This window comes from Oncorhynchus keta, chromosome 33 (genome assembly GCF_023373465.1).
Source record: "Oncorhynchus keta strain PuntledgeMale-10-30-2019 chromosome 33, Oket_V2, whole genome shotgun sequence".
In the NCBI taxonomy this organism is placed as follows: Eukaryota; Metazoa; Chordata; class Actinopteri; order Salmoniformes; family Salmonidae; genus Oncorhynchus; species Oncorhynchus keta.
In genome coordinates this window covers 24501950-24520287 of record NC_068453.1, presented here as the reverse complement: position 1 = coordinate 24520287, position 18338 = coordinate 24501950, and the positions used below count along the sequence as shown (strand labels likewise).

At 43.3% G+C, this 18338-nt stretch overlaps 1 protein-coding gene across 1 annotated transcript in view; it reads left to right on the top strand.

Moving 5' to 3' along the window:
* Window positions 1-309: 309 nt before the first annotated feature.
* The window catches only part of LOC118381368 (decorin-like), a 39540-nt gene continuing 21511 nt past the window's right edge, over window positions 310-18338 (top strand). The window contains exons 1-2 of the mRNA XM_052492559.1: window positions 310-751; window positions 17284-17522. Of these exons, the coding sequence (XP_052348519.1) occupies window positions 17303-17522 (220 nt within the window). The 5' untranslated portion in view covers window positions 310-751; window positions 17284-17302. The remainder of the gene's footprint in view (window positions 752-17283; window positions 17523-18338) is intronic.

Sequence of the window (18338 nt, the reverse complement as noted above, 5' to 3'; positions counted from 1 at the left end):
ACTGAATGTTTATGTGGGATTAAACAAAGGCAGAGAGGTAGTTGGCTGTGTTAAATTATTTTGAATTTTACCAAAGTAAAGAGAGAAAGAGAGGGAGAGGGAGAAAAATGGAAGAAAGAACGTTAGTGAGAGAAAGGCAGAGAATAGCTGGCGTTTTTGAACTGAGCTCTGGAGGACCTATCATTACCAGATGGTACTGAATGGGAGCCTGCCAGCCTAGTCACTACTTATTGCCTTAACTCTGCCTCTCTCTCTCCCTGCATTTCTCTCCCTCCTTTCTTCCCTCCACTCTCCTCTTCTTGTCTCCATCGCTCTGTGGCTGTTCATTTTTTAATTTTCCTCTATTTTCTCTCCCTCTATTTCCAGGTGTTTTTGGAACGCTTCCTCTCTCTCTCTCTCTCTCTCTCTCTCTCTCTCTCTCTCTCTCTCTCTCTCTCTCTCTCTCTCTCTCTCTCTCTCTTGCTGTGGGAAGATCTCTCCACCAAGTGTCTCAATTCAACAGGAGCTCCCTCCCTCTCTCTCTTCCTCTCTCAGCCCCTTCCTCCTCCCCTTCGGCTGTGACAGAGCACACCTGCTTGGTCTTGGCTGCGCGCGCTCTCAGTGCAATTATCGCTCGGCCCCTTGCAGCACAGTGCAGAAGGCTCACAGTGATTCAGCCTATAGCCCCAACTGGATATTTGGAAGGAAGACCATCTGACCTCAGCGCACTCTATCTCTCTCGCTCTCTCTCCCACGGTTCTAAAGAGCACAGGTAGGATAACACACTGGTAGATAGAGGGGATGGATCATAGTGGATTACTGGATTATAGGCCTGGGGAGTGTGGGAAGAGAGGGAGATTGTGAGGGGAGTTGTTAAAAGGGATTTGGAATTGGGGCTATTGTGTTTCGGGGGTCCCAAACGTGCAGACTTGGTTAGTAAAATGGTGATGCTGTGCTTGTGGTCTGAGGTTTTCTAATGGCTTGGTAGGTTCTGGGATGTGGATGCTCTTTTGATGTTCCTTCATTCCTGAACTCTGTCGCCAGACTCTGTGTTTAGTGGTTTTGTGGTTGAACTGGTCATGAACGGTTGTTCATTTCAATGCTTTTGCACATACATTAAATTAGAATGTACCACATGAGTCATGCCAGGCATATCATGAAAGTGATGCGTTTGTGCATGATATTGCACATTTGTCTTGTGTGTGCGTAGGGTTAGTGTGTGTGTGTGTGCATGAGTGTGTGTGTGTGTGTGTGTGTGTGTGTGTGTGTGTGTGTGTGTGTGTGTGTGTGTGTGTGTGTGTGTGTGTGTGTGTGTGTGTGTGTGTGTGTGTGTGTGTGTGTGTGTGTGTGTGTGTGTGTGTGTGTGTGTGTGTGTGTGTGTGTGTGTGTGTTTGTGTGTGTGTGTGTGTGGTGTGTGTGTGTGTGTGTGAGCACGCTCCCTCTAAACTAGATGCGTGGCCAGGTCTTAGTCTCACAACAGGACTGGCTTAGGGAGGAGAGACCATAGGTAATCATTCCCATACCAGACCATGTGATAGTCTACAGAATGATGAAGACAGCACCAGCTATAGGGAGGGGGTGTGGTGCTACTGTTGATGCTAGCACTTCACTCCCATGCCAATGTATGATAAAACCCTATTTATCCAACAGAGGACCCCATGTTATCTTTCCTTGACTTTATTGGTTTATCCTTGGCTAGCGGATTTGAGGTTTTTACCCCTCAAGGGGCAACCCATGAGCTGTTTCGTCAGTTAGTTGGCTTGTGGTTGTACATGTGGTTTTCCCTTACATCAAACTGTCCAGTGTGTTCGTTTATGGCTTTACATGCATTCAGAGGTGTTGTGGGCAGAGGAATAGAGCGAAAGAGAAGAGGTTTCTTTGATGTGAAGTCCCTGGAGAGTTTTCTCTCCTCTCTTGTCAGTAACTGGCCCTGGTGGAAAACCCATTAAGTTTACCAGTGTCCTTTTCTTCAGTTGTAGCACTTTAATGCATTGCTTTCTCTTTTGTACTCTCCCTCTGGCACTTGGAGATCCTACAAGTGAAATAAAAACACAACAACAACAAGGATTTCTTTGTATTGCCTCAAGCCATGACAGTTCACTCGCAGCAGTTCAAGCCTGAATGAACCCATCCAGGGCATTTTAGACGAAAACAAATCGATCTGAAATGGTTTATTTGACTTGTTGTACTGCTGTTCTGTTTCACATCAACGTTAAGGCACCGTTTCGGCCCACCTCGTGACCACTCTGCTTTGATGGAAGCGCTGCAGACCCAAATCGCCCGGGGCAACCAAAATTAAAGTGAGGACCTGCTTTGAAGTCAAAGAAAGAGGCAAAGAAAAAGCAGTACCTGGCAACCCAAGGCCTTATTAATCTACTAACAGTACAGCTTCCTCTATCACAGAGAGATCTGACTGATGACTTCCCTGCAAGACACCGCAAAACTCCCAGCTAATAGCCAACATCCTCCAACACAGAGGGAGTTTTTTTTACAGGGCTGAACTAGAGTTGGAGAACAGAGTGGAGAGGAAGGGATTATGAGTTGGAGTACAGAGTGGAGAGGAAGGGATTATGAGAGAGTGGAGAGGAAGGGATTATGACTTGGAGAACAGAGTGGAGAGGAAGGGATTATGAGTTGGAGAACAGAGTGGAGAGGAGGGGATTATGAGTTGGAGAACAGAGTGGAGAGGAGGGGATTATGAGTTGGAGAACAGAGTGGAGAGGAAGGGATTATGAGAGAGTGGAGAGGAAGGGATTATGAAATGGAGAACAGAGTGGAGAGGAAGGGATTATGAGTTGGAGAATAGAGTGGAGAGGAAGGGATTATGAGTTGGAGAACAGAGTGGAGAGGAAGGGATTATGAGTTGGAGAACAGAGTGGAGAGGAAGGGATTAAGAGTTGGAGAACAGAGTGGAGAGGAAGGGATTATGAGTTGAAGTACAGAGTGGAGAGGAAGGGATTATGAGTTGGAGAACAGAGTGGAGAGGAAGGGATTATGAGTTGGAGTACAGAGTGGAGAGGAAGGGATTATGAGTTGGAGAATAGAGTGGAGAGGAAGGGATTATGAGTTGGAGAACAGAGTGGAGAGGAAGGGATTATGAGTTGGAGAACAGAGTGGAGAGGAAGGGATTATGAGTTGGAGAATAGAGTGGAGAGGAAGGGATTATGAGTTGGAGAATAGAGTGGAGAGGAAGGGATTATGAGTTGGAGAACAGAGTGGAGAGGAAGGGATTATGAGTTGGAGAACAGAGTGGAGAGGAAGGGATTATGAGTTGGAGAATAGAGTGGAGAGGAAGGGATTATGAGTTGGAGAACAGAGTGGAGAGGAAGGGATTATGAGTTGGAGAACAGAGTGGAGAGGAAGGGATTATGAGTTGGAGAATAGAGTGGAGAGGAAGGGATTATGAGTTGGAGAACAGAGTGGAGAGGAAGGGATTATGAGTTGGAGAACAGAGTAGAGAGGAGGGGATTATGAGTTGGAGAACAGAGTGGAGAGGAAGGGATTATGAGTTGGAGAACAGAGTGGAGAGGAAGGGATTATGAGTTGGAGAACAGAGTGGAGAGGAGGGGATTATGAGTTGGAGAACAGAGTGGAGAGGAAGGGATTATGAGTTGGAGAACAGAGTGGAGAGGAAGGGATTATGAGTTGGAGAATAGAGTGGAGAGGAAGGGATTATGATTTGGAGAACAGAGTGGAGAGGAAGGGATTATGAGTTGGAGAACAGAGTGGAGAGGAAGGGATTATGAGTTGGAGAACAGAGTGGAGAGGAAGGGATTATGAGTTGGAGAACAGAGTGGAGAGGAAGGGATTATGAGTTGGAGAACAGAGTGGAGAGGAAGGGATTATGAGTTGAAGAACAGAGTGGAGAGGAAGGGATTATGAGTTGGAGAACAGAGTGGAGAGGAAGGGATTATGAGTTGGAGAATAGAGTGGAGAGGAAGGGATTATGAGTTGGAGAACAGAGTGGAGAGGAAGGGATTATGAGTTGGAGAACAGAGTGGAGAGGAAGGGATTATGAGTTGGAGAACAGAGTGGAGAGGAAGGGATTATGAGTTGGAGAATAGAGTGGAGAGGAAGGGATTATGAGTTGGAGAACAGAGTGGAGAGGAAGGGATTATGAGTTGGAGAACAGAGTGGAGAGGAGGGGATTATGAGTTGGAGAATAGAGTGGAGAGGAAGGGATTATGAGTTGGAGAACAGAGTGGAGAGGAAGGGATTATGAGTTGGAGAATAGAGTGGAGAGGAAGGGATTATGAGTTGGAGAACAGAGTGGAGAGGAAGGGATTATGAGTTGGAGAACAGAGTGGAGAGGAAGGGATTATGAGTTGGAGAACAGAGTGGAGAGGAAGGGATTATGAGTTGGAGAATAGAGTGGAGAGGAAGGGATTATGAGTTGGAGAACAGAGTGGAGAGGAAGGGATTGTGAGTTGGAGAACAGAGTGGAGAGGAAGGGATTATGAGTTGGAGAATAGAGTGGAGAGGAAGGGATTATGAGTTGGAGAACAGAGTGGAGAGGAAGGGATTATGAGTTGGAGAATAGAGTGGAGAGGAAGGGATTATGAGTTGGAGAACAGAGTGGAGAGGAAGGGATTATGAGTTGGAGAACAGAGTGGAGAGGAAGGGATTATGAGTTGGAGAACAGAGTGGAGAGGAAGGGATTATGAGTTGGAGAATAGAGTGGAGAGGAAGGGATTATGAGTTGGAGAACAGAGTGGAGAGGAAGGGATTATGAGTTGGAGAACAGAGTGGAGAGGAAGGGATTATGAGTTGGAGAATAGAGTGGAGAGGAAGGGATTATGAGTTGGAGAACAGAGTGGAGAGGAAGGGATTATGAGTTGGAGAACAGAGTGGAGAGGAGGGGATTATGAGTTGGAGAACAGAGTGGAGAGGAAGGGATTATGAGTTGGAGAACAGAGTGGAGAGGAAGGGATTATGAGTTGGAGAATAGAGTGGAGAGGAAGGGATTATGAGTTGGAGAATAGAGTGGAGAGGAAGGGATTATGAGTTGGAGAACAGAGTGGAGAGGAAGGGATTATGAGTTGGAGAACAGAGTGGAGAGGAAGGGATTATGAGTTGGAGAACAGAGTGGAGAGGAAGGGATTATGAGTTGGAGAACAGAGTGGAGAGGAAGGGATTATGAGTTGGAGAACAGAGTGGAGAGGAGGGGATTATGAGTTGGAGAACAGAGTGGAGAGGAAGGGATTATGAGTTGGAGAACAGAGTGGAGAGGAAGGGATTATGAGTTGGAGAATAGAGTGGAGAGGAAGGGATTATGAGTTGGAGAATAGAGTGGAGAGGAAGGGATTATGAGTTGGAGAACAGAGTGGAGAGGAAGGGATTATGAGTTGGAGAACAGAGTGGAGAGGAAGGGATTATGAGTTGGAGAACAGAGTGGAGAGGAAGGGATTATGAGTTGGAGGATAAACATGTTGTGGCATGTTGATGGAGTCGTTGATGTTTAAATCTCGTTTGTTTGGACTAATTTGTACAGTATAGTTTGGTTAGCTCTGTATTAGAAAAGTATGTTATGGGTCTTTAGAGGCGAGGCCCAGGGACACATTTTCCCGTCTGGACTCACTGTAACTGTCCAGGCCGAGAGAGAACAATAAACTGAAAGATGGACGTTAGCCACACATTTTTTTTTTTCCCTCATTGGAATAATATAAAGTTCCATTCTCCAGTAGTGCTCTTTCCAAAAAGCAAATGGTACTGCCAAAGGGTCAAAGAAGAAATGTTGTAATCTTTGGAAGATGAAGGGAGAGGGAAAAGAGAGAGAAAAGGAGTAGATGTTCACTTCTGTTCAATACAGGCTGTAGATAATACAGGCTGTAGATAATACAAGCAGTCGATAATACAGGCTGTAGATAATACAGGCTGCAGATAATACAGGCTGTAGATAATACAAGCAGTAGATGATACAGGTTGCAGATAATACAAGCAGTAGATAATACAGGCTGTAGATGATACAGGCTGTAGATAATACAGGCTGTATATAATACAGGCTGTAGATGATACAGGCTGTAGATAATACAGGCTGTAGATAATACAAGCAGTAGATGATACAGGCTGTAGATAATACAGGCTGTAGATAACACAGGCTGTAGATAATACAAGCAGTAGTTAATACAGGCTGTAGATGATACAGGCTGTAGATAATAAAAGCTGTAGATAATACAAGCTGTAGATAATACAAGCAGTAGATGATACAGGTTGCAGATAATACAAGCAGTAGATAATACAGGCTGTAGATAATACAGGCTGTAGATGATACAGGCTGTAGATAATACAGGCTGTAGATAATACAGGCTGTATATGATACAGGCTGTAGATAATACAGGCTGAAGATAATACAAGCAGTAGATGATACAGGCTGTAGATAATACAGGCTGTAGATAATACAGGCTGTAGATAATACAAGCAGTAGTTAATACAGGCTGTAGATTATACAGGCTGTAGATAATACAAGCTGTAGATAATACAAGCTGTAGATAATACAAGCAGTAGATAATACAAGCAGTAGATAATACAGGCTGTATATAATACAGGCTGTAGATAATACAGGCTGTAGATAATACCGGCTGTAGATGATACAGGCTGTAGATAATACAAGCAGTAGATAATACAGGCTGTAGATGATACAGGCTGTAGATAATACAGGCTGTAGATGATACAGGCTGTAGATAATACAGGCTGTAGATAATACAAGCAGTGGATAATACAGGCTGTAGATGACACAGGCTGTAGATAATACAGGCTGTAGATGATACAGGCTGTAGATAATACAAGCAGTAGATAATACAGGCTGTAGATGATACAGGCTGTAGATAATACAGGCTGTAGATAATACAAGCTGTAGATAATACAGGTTGCAGATATTACAGGCTGTAGATAATACAGGCTGTATATAATACAAGCTGTAGATAATACAGGTTGCAGATAATACAGGCTGTATATAATACAGGCTGTAGATAATACAGGCTGTAGATAATACAAGCTGTAGATGATAAAGGCTGTAGATAATACAGGCTGTAGATAATACAAGCTGTAGATAATACAGGCTGTAGATAATACAGGCGGTATATAATGCAGGCTGTAGATAATACAGGCTGTATATAATACAAGCAGTAGATAATACAGGCTGTAGATGATACAGGCTGTAGATAATACAGGCTGTATATAATACAAGCAGTAGATAATACAGGCTGTATATAATACAAGCTGTAGATAATACAGGCTGTAGATAATACAGGCTGTAGATGATACAGGCTGTAGATAATACAGGCTGTAGATAATACAGGCTGTAGATGATACAGGCTGTAGATAATACATGCTGTAGATGATACAGGCTGTAGATGATACAGGCTGTAGATAATACAGGCTGTATATAATACAAGCTGTAGATAATACAGGCTGTAGATAATACAGGCTGCAGATAATACAGGCTGTAGATAATAAAGGCTGTAGATGATACAGGCTGTATATAATACAGGCTGTATATAATACAGGCTGTAGACGATACAAGCTGTTGATGATACAGGCTGTGGATAATACAGGCTGGAGATAATACAGGCTGTAGATAATACAAGCTGTGGATGATACAGGCTGTAGATAATACAGGCTGTATATAATACAAGCAGTAGATAATACAGGCTGTAGATGATACAGGCTGTAGATAATACAGGCTGTATATAATACAAGCAGTAGATAATACAGGCTGTATATAATACAAGCTGTAGATAATACAGGCTGTAGATAATACAGGCTGTAGATAATACAGGCTGTAGATAATACAGGCTGTAGATGATACAGGCTGTAGATAATACAGGCTGTAGATGATACAAGCTGTAGATGATACAGGCTGTAGATAATACAGGCTGTATATAATACAAGCAGTAGATAATACAGGCTGTAGATGATACAAGCTGTAGATAATACAGGCTGAAGATGATACAGGCTGTAGATGATACAGGCTGTAGATAATACAGGCTGTAGATAATACAAGCTGTAGATAATACAGGCTGTAGATAATACAGGCTGTAGATAATACAGGCTGTAGATAATACAGGCTGTAGATAATACAGGCTGGAGATAATACAGGCTGTAGATAATACAAGCAGTAGATAATACAGGCTGTAGATGATACAAGCTGTAGATAATACAGGCTGTAGATAATAAAGGCTGTAGATGATACAGGCTGTATATAATACAGGCTGTAGATAATACAAGCTGTGGATGATACAGGCTGTAGATAATACAAGCAGTAGATAATACAGGCTGTAGATGATACAAGCTGTAGATAATACAGGCTGTAGATAATAAAGGCTGTAGATAATACAGGCTGTAGATAATACAGGCTGGAGATAATACAGGCTGTAGATAATACAAGCTGTGGATGATACAGGCTGTAGATAATACAAGCAGTAGATAATACAGGCTGTAGATGATACAAGCTGTAGATAATACAGGCTGTAGATGATACAGGCTGTAGATGATACAGGCTGTAGATAATACAGGCTGTAGATAATACAGGCTGTAGATAATACAAGCTGTGGATGATACAGGCTGTAGATAATACAAGCAGTAGATAATACAGGCTGTAGATGATACAATCTGTAGTTAATACAGGCTGTAGATAATAAAGGCTGTAGATGATACAGGCTGTATATAATACAGGCTGTAGATAATACAGGCTGTAGATGATACAGGCTGTAGATAATACAGGCTGTATATAATACAAGCTGTAGATAATACAGGCTGTAGATAATACAGGCTGCAGATAATACAGGCTGTAGATAATAAAGGCTGTAGATGATACAGTGTGTATATAATACAGGCTGTATATAATACAGGCTGTAGACGATACAAGCTGTTGATGATACAGGCTGTGGATAATACAGGCTGGAGATAATACAGGCTGTAGATAATACAAGCTGTGGATGATACAGGCTGTAGATAATACAGGCTGTATATAATACAAGCAGTAGATAATACAGGCTGTAGATGATACAGGCTGTAGATAATACAGGCTGTATATAATACAAGCAGTAGATAATACAGGCTGTATATAATACAAGCTGTAGATAATACAGGCTGTAGATAATACAGGCTGTAGATAATACAGGCTGTAGATGATACAGGCTGTAGATAATACAGGCTGTAGATAATACAGGCTGTAGATGATACAGGCTGTAGATAATACATGCTGTAGATGATACAGGCTGTAGATGATACAGGCTGTAGATAATACAGGCTGTATATAATACAAGCAGTAGATAATACAGGCTGTAGATGATACAAGCTGTAGATAATACAGGCTGAAGATGATACAGGCTGTAGATGATACAGGCTGTAGATAATACAGGCTGTAGATAATACAAGCTGTAGATAATACAGGCTGTAGATAATACAAGCTGGAGATAATACAGGCTGTAGATAATACAGGCTGTAGATAATACAGGCTGTAGATAATACAGGCTGGAGATAATACAGGCTGTAGATAATACAAGCAGTAGATAATACAGGCTGTAGATGATACAAGCTGTAGATAATACAGGCTGTAGATAATAAAGGCTGTAGATGATACAGGCTGTATATAATACAGGCTGTAGATAATACAAGCTGTGGATGATACAGGCTGTAGATAATACAAGCAGTAGATAATACAGGCTGTAGATGATACAAGCTGTAGATAATACAGGCTGTAGATAATAAAGGCTGTAGATAATACAGGCTGTAGATAATACAGGCTGGAGATAATACAGGCTGTAGATAATACAAGCTGTGGATGATACAGGCTGTAGATAATACAAGCAGTAGATAATACAGGCTGTAGATGATACAAGCTGTAGATAATACAGGCTGTAGATGATACAGGCTGTAGATGATACAGGCTGTAGATAATACAGGCTGTAGATAATACAGGCTGTAGATAATACAAGCTGTGGATGATACAGGCTGTAGATAATACAAGCAGTAGATAATACAGGCTGTAGATGATACAATCTGTAGATAATACAAGCTGTGGATGATACAGGCTGTAGATAATACAAGCAGTAGATAATACAGGCTGTAGATGATACAATCTGTAGTTAATACAGGCTGTAGATAATAAAGGCTGTAGATGATACAGGCTGTATATAATACAGGCTGTATATAATACAGGCTGTAGACGATACAAGCTGTTGATGATACAGGCTGTAGATAATACAGGCTGTATATAATACAGGCTGTAGACGATACAAGCTGTTGATGATACAGGCTGTAGATAATACAAGCAGTAGATAATACAGGCTGTAGATGATACAAGCTGTAGATAATACAGGCTGTAGATGATACAGGCTGTAGATGATACAGGCTGTAGATAATACAGGCTGTAGATAATACAAGCTGTAGATAATACAGGTTGCAGATAATACAGGCTGTATATAATACAAGCTGTAGATAATACAAGCTGTAGATAATACAGGCTGTAGATAATACAGGCTGTATATAATACAAGCAGTAGATGATACAGGCTGTAGATAATACAGGCTGTAGACAATACAGGCTGTAGACGATACAGGCTGTAGATAATATATAGATAATATATAAATGTCAGCCATACAATACTTCACAATGAAAGGTTCAAACGCGGTCTGTCAACGATATATGTGTTTTCATGACCCACGTTCTGAATATCTTTGGAGTTCCCCCAAACAAATGCAATGCTCGCAGACGTTGGTCTTGTAACGGATCCAGGGAGTTTCTGGGTTTGACGTGGGGAAATCACCCTGTTAGGGAACTGTTGTGACCACTGAAGGTGTTAGTGGTGCAGGCATTTCCTGTTGACAAAGCGCTGGTATATTATCTGTGTGCCCAATCTACCCATCACTTGACATGGATGGATCTCTGGTTTTCTCCCCATATAGATAAACTCTTTTGAACTTGGAAATGTCTTTAGGGAAAAATGTATTTGGAAATGTCTTTGGAGAAAAACAATGACAAATGGAGACCTGTTAGTAGGATTTCAATATGGAAAGGTGGATGAATCACGTAGACAGACAAACTGGGTCTTGGTTGGAAATGGACTGGAAATGGTTAGAACTGTCTGGGTATCTGCGTCTGGTTGGGGAGGAGTTGAGTTGTTGATGGGTTTAAAGAGGGCACACATGTTTCAGACATCTTGTAGCCTTGTAAACACATCCCATGGATTTGTTACTGACAGGCCCCATGGATTCGTTACTGTAAACACAATAACCCGTGTCTGTTATCCTCTCGCAAATGCTACACAAGTTTGGAAAGGTATGAGTATGGGTTGATGACCTACATACTGTACATGTGGCATGGATGGAATACAGCTGAATGGTGTTCGAGAGAGAGAGAGAGAGAGAGAGAGAGAGAGAGAGAGAGAGAGAGAGAGAGAGAGAGACAGAGAGAGATGATGAGGAGGGAATAATGAGACTGATATGTTACATGGTGTCTCTACTGTAATCTGCTTCCTGCCTGAGACTTGTCAGAAGTGTGTCCAGATTTTTACAGAAAGTGGCGAGGGAGGGAAGATGGGAGGGGGGTTGACAAGTCTGCTGCAACGAAAGGAAGTGTCAACACCCACCCCTCCGCTCAGAGAGAAAGATCAGACTTGCTCTGACAAAACACAGCCCTCAGGCCTTACAGAGAATAAGAGGATGAGGAGGAGGAGGAGGAGGATGAAAGGGAGAGGGTGTCTTTTGACTGCTCCTACCTTTCCACCTTTCGATTATTGAACACAGGTAGTCAGACGCACACATACACACACACACACACACACATTCGCACATAGTATGAAGACACACACACACACACACAGTATGAAGACACACCTCCTTTTACACATTTTATCGAGGACACAAACTTTGAAGGCTGGAAAATATCCACTGATCTCAGAACTGTTAAAACTCTCTAGGCCCTCATTGCACCGTGTTCCCTACTGATCCAGGAACTAAATAACATCTCACATTACGCATCCGCAACATTAAAAACATCGCTCACAGCTAGCACTACAGCTAGTTTACAGCCCTCCTCCTGTACGATCCAAATACGGACCCCGTCAGACGTCATTGTGTCGCTATTTACGTGTTTGTTGTCAATATCTCTAATCAATCTGGTTCTAGTAATCACGGTGATGTTGACCAGATGACACAAGTTGACTAACGTACACTAATTGTCACCTCATTAAAAGTCAAATAATTGCGAGGTTAGGTCCACTTGAGTGCATATGAACAGTATCTGGCCCTGTTGCCTTTGCTACTGTAACAGGCAGACAAAAAGATGGCTCTGACGTGATTTGGGGGGGCATCAGCGGAACGGCACGAATGGTGAGAGAATTCAACAAACATGCCAATGTGCAAAAGCATATGGGTGGGCATTGCCCAGTACATCAATGAGACTAACTCAACTTGAGTGGTACACCACACTGTAATGTACCACACTATACCGCCCATTCAAGTTCCCTAAGCCATCAAACAATATCCAGAACAATAATTCATATCGATGTCAAATACATGTTTTACTCTGCAGTATACACTAGTAAAATAACCACGAACGTATCAAATCAAATCAAATTGGATTAATCACATGCTTCGTAAACAACAGGTGTAGACTAACAGTGAAGTGCTTACATGCAGGCCCTTCCCAACAATGCAGAGGGAGAGAAAATAGAGAAATTATTGAAAAGTAATTAAATGTATTAATAAAAGTAATAATAAACACACAATGAGTAAGGATAACTTGGCTACATACACGAGGTACCATTACCAAGTGGATGTGCAGGGGTACGAGGTACCATTACCAAGTGGATGTGCAGGGGTACGAGGTACCATTACCAAGTGGATGTGCAGGGGTACGAGGTACCATTACCAAGTGGATGTGCAGGGGTACGAGGTACCATTACCAAGTGGATGTGCAGGGGTACGAGGTACCATTACCAAGTGGATGTGCAGGGGTACGAGGTACCATTACCAAGTGGATGTGCAGGGGTACGAGGTACCATTACCAAGTGGATGTGCAGGGGTACGAGTACCATTACCAAGTGGATGTGCAGGGGTACGAGGTACCATTACCAAGTGGATGTGCAGGGGTACGAGGTACCATTACCAAGTGGATGTGCAGGGTACGAGGTACCATTACCAAGTGGATGTGCAGGGTACGAGGTACCATTACCAAGTGGATGTGCAGGGGTACGAGGTACCATTACCAAGTGGATGTGCAGGGGTACGAGGTACCATTACCAAGTGGATGTGCAGGGGTACGAGGTACCATTACCAAGTGGGTGTGCAGGGTACGAGGTAATTCACGTAGATATGTACATACAACTAGGAATAAAGTGACAGATAATGAACAGTAGCAGAGACAAAAAAGTAACTGCAAAAAGGGTCAACGCAGACAGTTCGGGTAGCTATTTTGTTAGCTATTTAACCAACTATATCCAATGGTCCTTAGATCCCCGACAACTGCTTCCCGGAGACGTTACCCTACAGCAGGGTCAACTACAATGCTGTGTGGTCTAGATACCTAGACACGGACTGAACCCATGTAAGGCCTTCACTCACACACCTCAGCCCTCTCAAAGCCTTTCATATACAGCTGTCAACAAACAGTGTAAAGCCCTTTGGAATTAGTCGTTAGAAGTGCACTGAGAACTCATTCAAAAGATCCACCTAAACAAAACATCAATTAGAGAGAGAGAGAGAGAGAGAGAGAGAGAGAGAGAGAGAGAGAGAGAGAGAGAGAGAGAGAGAGAGAGAGAGAGAGAGAGAGAGAGAGAGAGAGAGAGAGAGAGAGAGAGAGAGAGAGAGAGAGAGAGAGAGAAGGCCTTGCTGGCCCAATAGACATTGCCAAGCAGTTGGGAGATTGAGGACCAGTCAAAGGGCTGATGGGGGCAGGTTTTTTAAATGGTTTAGCAGAGGATTGGCTCTGTCGTGTCGTGGCGTGCCGTGGACAAAGCCCTCTAGGTTCACACACAGACTTGCACTTCGAAGCATGTTTTTTAGGGCCGTCTGTGATCTAACCAATGGATGCTCCAGATGCACCATGGGGGCCTCGCCAGATCAGTTCTTTAGGCTTGTGAAGCTGTACCTCCACCCTCTCTCCTCTCCCCTCCTCTCTCCTGGATATCTTTCAGGAAACTACTGATGAAAGAGCCTATGCCTGGGGCTCAGTTTGACGTCTAATGGAATGTGTCTGCCTGCACAGGTTCAACCAAACTGTGACGAACTCCCTTCTGCATTGTTGGGTCTCATGGCATCGCTCAGCCTCTCTAGAATACAGATTAGTTAGAGAAAGGAAATGCATTCACTGCAGTTAGGCTACTGCACCTTACTATTAAATGGACTGGAATCAAGATCTTGATTGGCATGGTTTGCATGGTTTGCAAGGTTTGCATGGTTTGCATGGTTTGCAAGGTTTGCATGGTTTGCATGGTTTGCAAGGTTTGCATGGTTTGCAAGGTTTGCATGGTTTGCATGGTTTGCAAGGTTTGCATGGTTTGCAAACTTCAAACGTTTCCTTATTCACATTTTTCTCACAATTGTGTCAAATCCTTATCGTACTATGCCTGTGCAAATGAAATAAGCTAACCTAGACATGCATGCCAGTTTTGATCATTACTAGCACCACATTGGATGTGGCGTTGTTGGGTTAGCATATTACCAACCAATCAGCAGGTAGTATTATATAGTTGTTAGTAATGTGCCAGTATAGGAGTTCATTAGCGGTCTTATAGTGTTTAATAAAAACATGACTGACAGATCTCCCTCTTCAAGGAGATTGGTATCTCTTCCCTCCTGCCCTGCTTTGTTTTAATACGCCTCAGGAATGTTTATTATCACCTAGAAATGGGAGGACACACAGGAGGCTGCTTTTAATATGAATTCCTCTGTGTGTGCGTGTGTACGTGTGTGTGCCTGCCTGCATGTACCTCCAGCAGTGGCTAATGTCCAAACACTGAGGAGATCAGGATCAATGCTTAGTGGTCAGGGACTATACGGGTCGTTCCACCAATTCAGTGCCTTTTGAGAAGTGTAACTTAAAAAAAACAAACATGTGATTTCATCTTAAATCAGCCATAAATCCCCTTGTGACAGGGGGAATGGAAGTGTGTCGTGTGCAACAGGGAGTGGCAATCATAAAACAAAATCAATTGTTGTAACATTTCTAGCCTGTCTATCTATGGGTAACAGGGTCGACATGTCAAAATGCAGAATTTCTGCCCTTCAGCAAGTCTTTATCCATATAGAAAATTGGATTTATTGAATTTTAATTTAATATAACAGGCTTTTAAAATGCCCTATTTTTGTGGAATGACCCTTGTGCAAATTAGTACAGTATTCCTTCCTGCTATCTCTATTTGGTTTCCTGCTGTCAGACCAATGAAGGTTTAACTAACAGGGTATTCATTATGGATTCCCCTACATATTGACTTATAGATAAGTTAAACCTAGAGCCAAGATTTGCCCTGTTCAAAGAGATTGGACCAACATGTGTGGTCCTCCATACTGTTAAGCTAAGATTGGATCTGTTTTATCTCAGAGTTTCAACACATTTCCGCATGGCACATGTTTCCAACTCAGTGGCATTGTGGTTAGTGTGTCCACCCTGAGATTGGAAGGTTGTGAGTTCAATCCCTGGCTGAGTCATAACAAAGACTAAAAACGGGACATGATTTGTCTCGCTTGACACTCAGCGTTAAGGAGATTGATTTGAGGTAAGGCCCTGTGATAGACTAGCATCCTGTCCAGGGGGTGTACTTGTACATCAAGCTGCCTCATGTTACAGAAACAGGAGAATGGCTCCTGCCCTATGAGTCGTTGCAGCTCGAATAAGCCAAGGCTCGTGCAAGGCTACTTAATAACATGTTTCTATAGGCTACGTCTCAGTCCTCCATGGAAAATAGAAGTCAAAGTCACAGCATTACAAGTAAAATCCAATTGAATCCTTCGTCCACCCATATTACGATGAACAGAGGCAAATGCCACACGGTTGGAATCCATTCCATTTCAATCCATCAACCCATACATTTGTTTTTCATGAGATTGATCCCAACGGTGATACAGTATTCCCTGAGATCTCTGTTCCCATTGAGTGCTGTAATGTAGCTCTGTCTGTCTGTGTGATGGCTGTAGTGTGGGTTAGACCTATAATTACCCTGGATGGTCAGAGAGAGCCACCGTAAGGCCTGATCCTGTTCCCATTGACCTGACGCCACCCTAAGAACCGGACGCACACACACACACACACACACACACACACAGTCACCTACCCAGCAATCTGTCTGTCATGCAAAGGTCCAGCAGACCCGCCTCTCTCTTTAGTCCCAAAGTAATTGAAGGGGCGGTGTGTAACCACAAACATCATGAGCTGAATAATAACACTGACCCTAAACCAGTTGGAGAGAACTGAAAGTATAGTACAGTAATCGGGCTGTGTTTGTCTGGGCTTGGAGTACAGGGTCAGTTTGACTGGACAGAGTGTGTTTTGTGTGAATGGACTGGCCAGAAGGCTTGAGTGGGTCAAAAATGAACTGGAATGGATGACCATTTCGGTCATGACTTGTCGGTCAGAGAAGAAGACTGGAAGACTTCTAACAGCATATGGCAGGTTACCTATAATCTTAGAGGGCCTTGAAATGGAGAGAGATAAACAAGGAAAACACTATAAGTACAAATGACTTTCCTGTACAATTATACAGATATCATTGGTTTGACAAGATGTTTTTCAGAAATCGTTACCATATATTGTTCATATGTATGCATACTTACTGTTTCTGCCCTGTGAAGTGCACATACACTTGGTACAGCCTTGGTGGTCCCCCATTTTACAGATTGATACATTTCCCAATGTTCTTGGCTTTGCCCTGACCTCTCCTCTATAACCTTTCTTAAGTAAATAGGCCATTCTCCCCCTGCTGACCTGTTACAAACCTAAGCAAATCCAGGTGCTTGGCCTTCTAGCCTATAGCCTCCTACCTCTGACCTTTACCCTTTCTCCTTTGCCCTCTCACCCTGTCACCCCCACACATCACCTCACAACCCTTTACTTGAATGAAAGGTTGGCCTCTTTCTATCCTCGCTTTGGAACCCAGGTGCTTGAGTTGATGAGCAAACTGAAGGAGAGAGGAGAGTCAGCAACGCTTGGAGGACAATGGAATACAATAAAAAAGCGTCTTTATTGCTAAAAGTAGAACACCTTAACCTCTCACCTCTGCCCCCATCCTTTACCACCCACCAATACCCATCCACCCCTCTACAGTAGTTCTAACCTCTAAGCCATGACCTTTTCCCTCCCTCCTAGGCTCCCGGACAAAGGCACCATGAGGTCAGCCTGTCTCTCCCTGCTCCTGGTCACAGCGTGCTGGTCACTTCCCTTCCGCCAGTCGGGCTTCCTGGACTTCATGATGGAGGATGAGGCGGGCTCTGGCTTGCCAGAGGTGCCCATCGAGCCCAGTGTGGACATCCCCACCATGCCCGAAGGACCCAAGTGCCCCTTCCGCTGCCAGTGCCACCTGCGCGTGGTGCAGTGCTCCGACTTAGGTGAGACACTCTCCCAATAAATTATATTTAACATCATAACAGTATGTACTTCTGTGATTCAATGTGCTTTCATGAGCTGAGGTCAATTTGTAATACAGACAACCTGTTGCATCAGCTCTTCTCTCCCTCTCTCGTCTAACTGAGGCAGTCCCTTAGTTTACAAGATACATCTTCCTGGTTCCCAAAGAGGAGTTCCCTCCATCTGGGGACCTCAGAGAAATGTTCAAAGAGTGTCTGGCGTTTGATCTACCCATCATCAGCTCGTTAATTGGCCTAAAAGAATATCGCCCCAGCCTGACCACTTAAACGCTCTCAGATGCAGTGAATTTCACGTTCTTCTGCGACGATGACATAGTTTTGCCGTGACTTTGGCCTTTGTCTAATTTTCCTAATTGTTTTTGCAGAAGCAGGGATATAAAAGGTTAGCGGGGCTTGGGAAAGTCTTGAACTCATCCCGGTTTAACAAGCCCAATGTTCTAAAGCTTGTTTTTTTCTCCGTCAGATCGCTCCTTTCTCCATCCCCTCCAGAGACAAACGAACTCTGCCACGAATTAGCCTGGCGCTCTGTTTCCACGCAGTTAAAATGATTTACTTGATCCTCTTAATTGTTTGTTAGATGATCCTGTTTATTTGCTTCATTCGCCCTTATGCTTTGGCCTGACTCATCTCTAGGACTACTGCTCTGCCAAGGGAAGTCACTGACCCAGTTGTTTGGCTGTAGCTTATGTAGCTTGTATAACTTCTCTTCTCTATGACTTTGGTTGGTTTTGGAGCTTTACTCTTGTTTTAAAAGGGAGGAGCAGGGGAGGAATACTG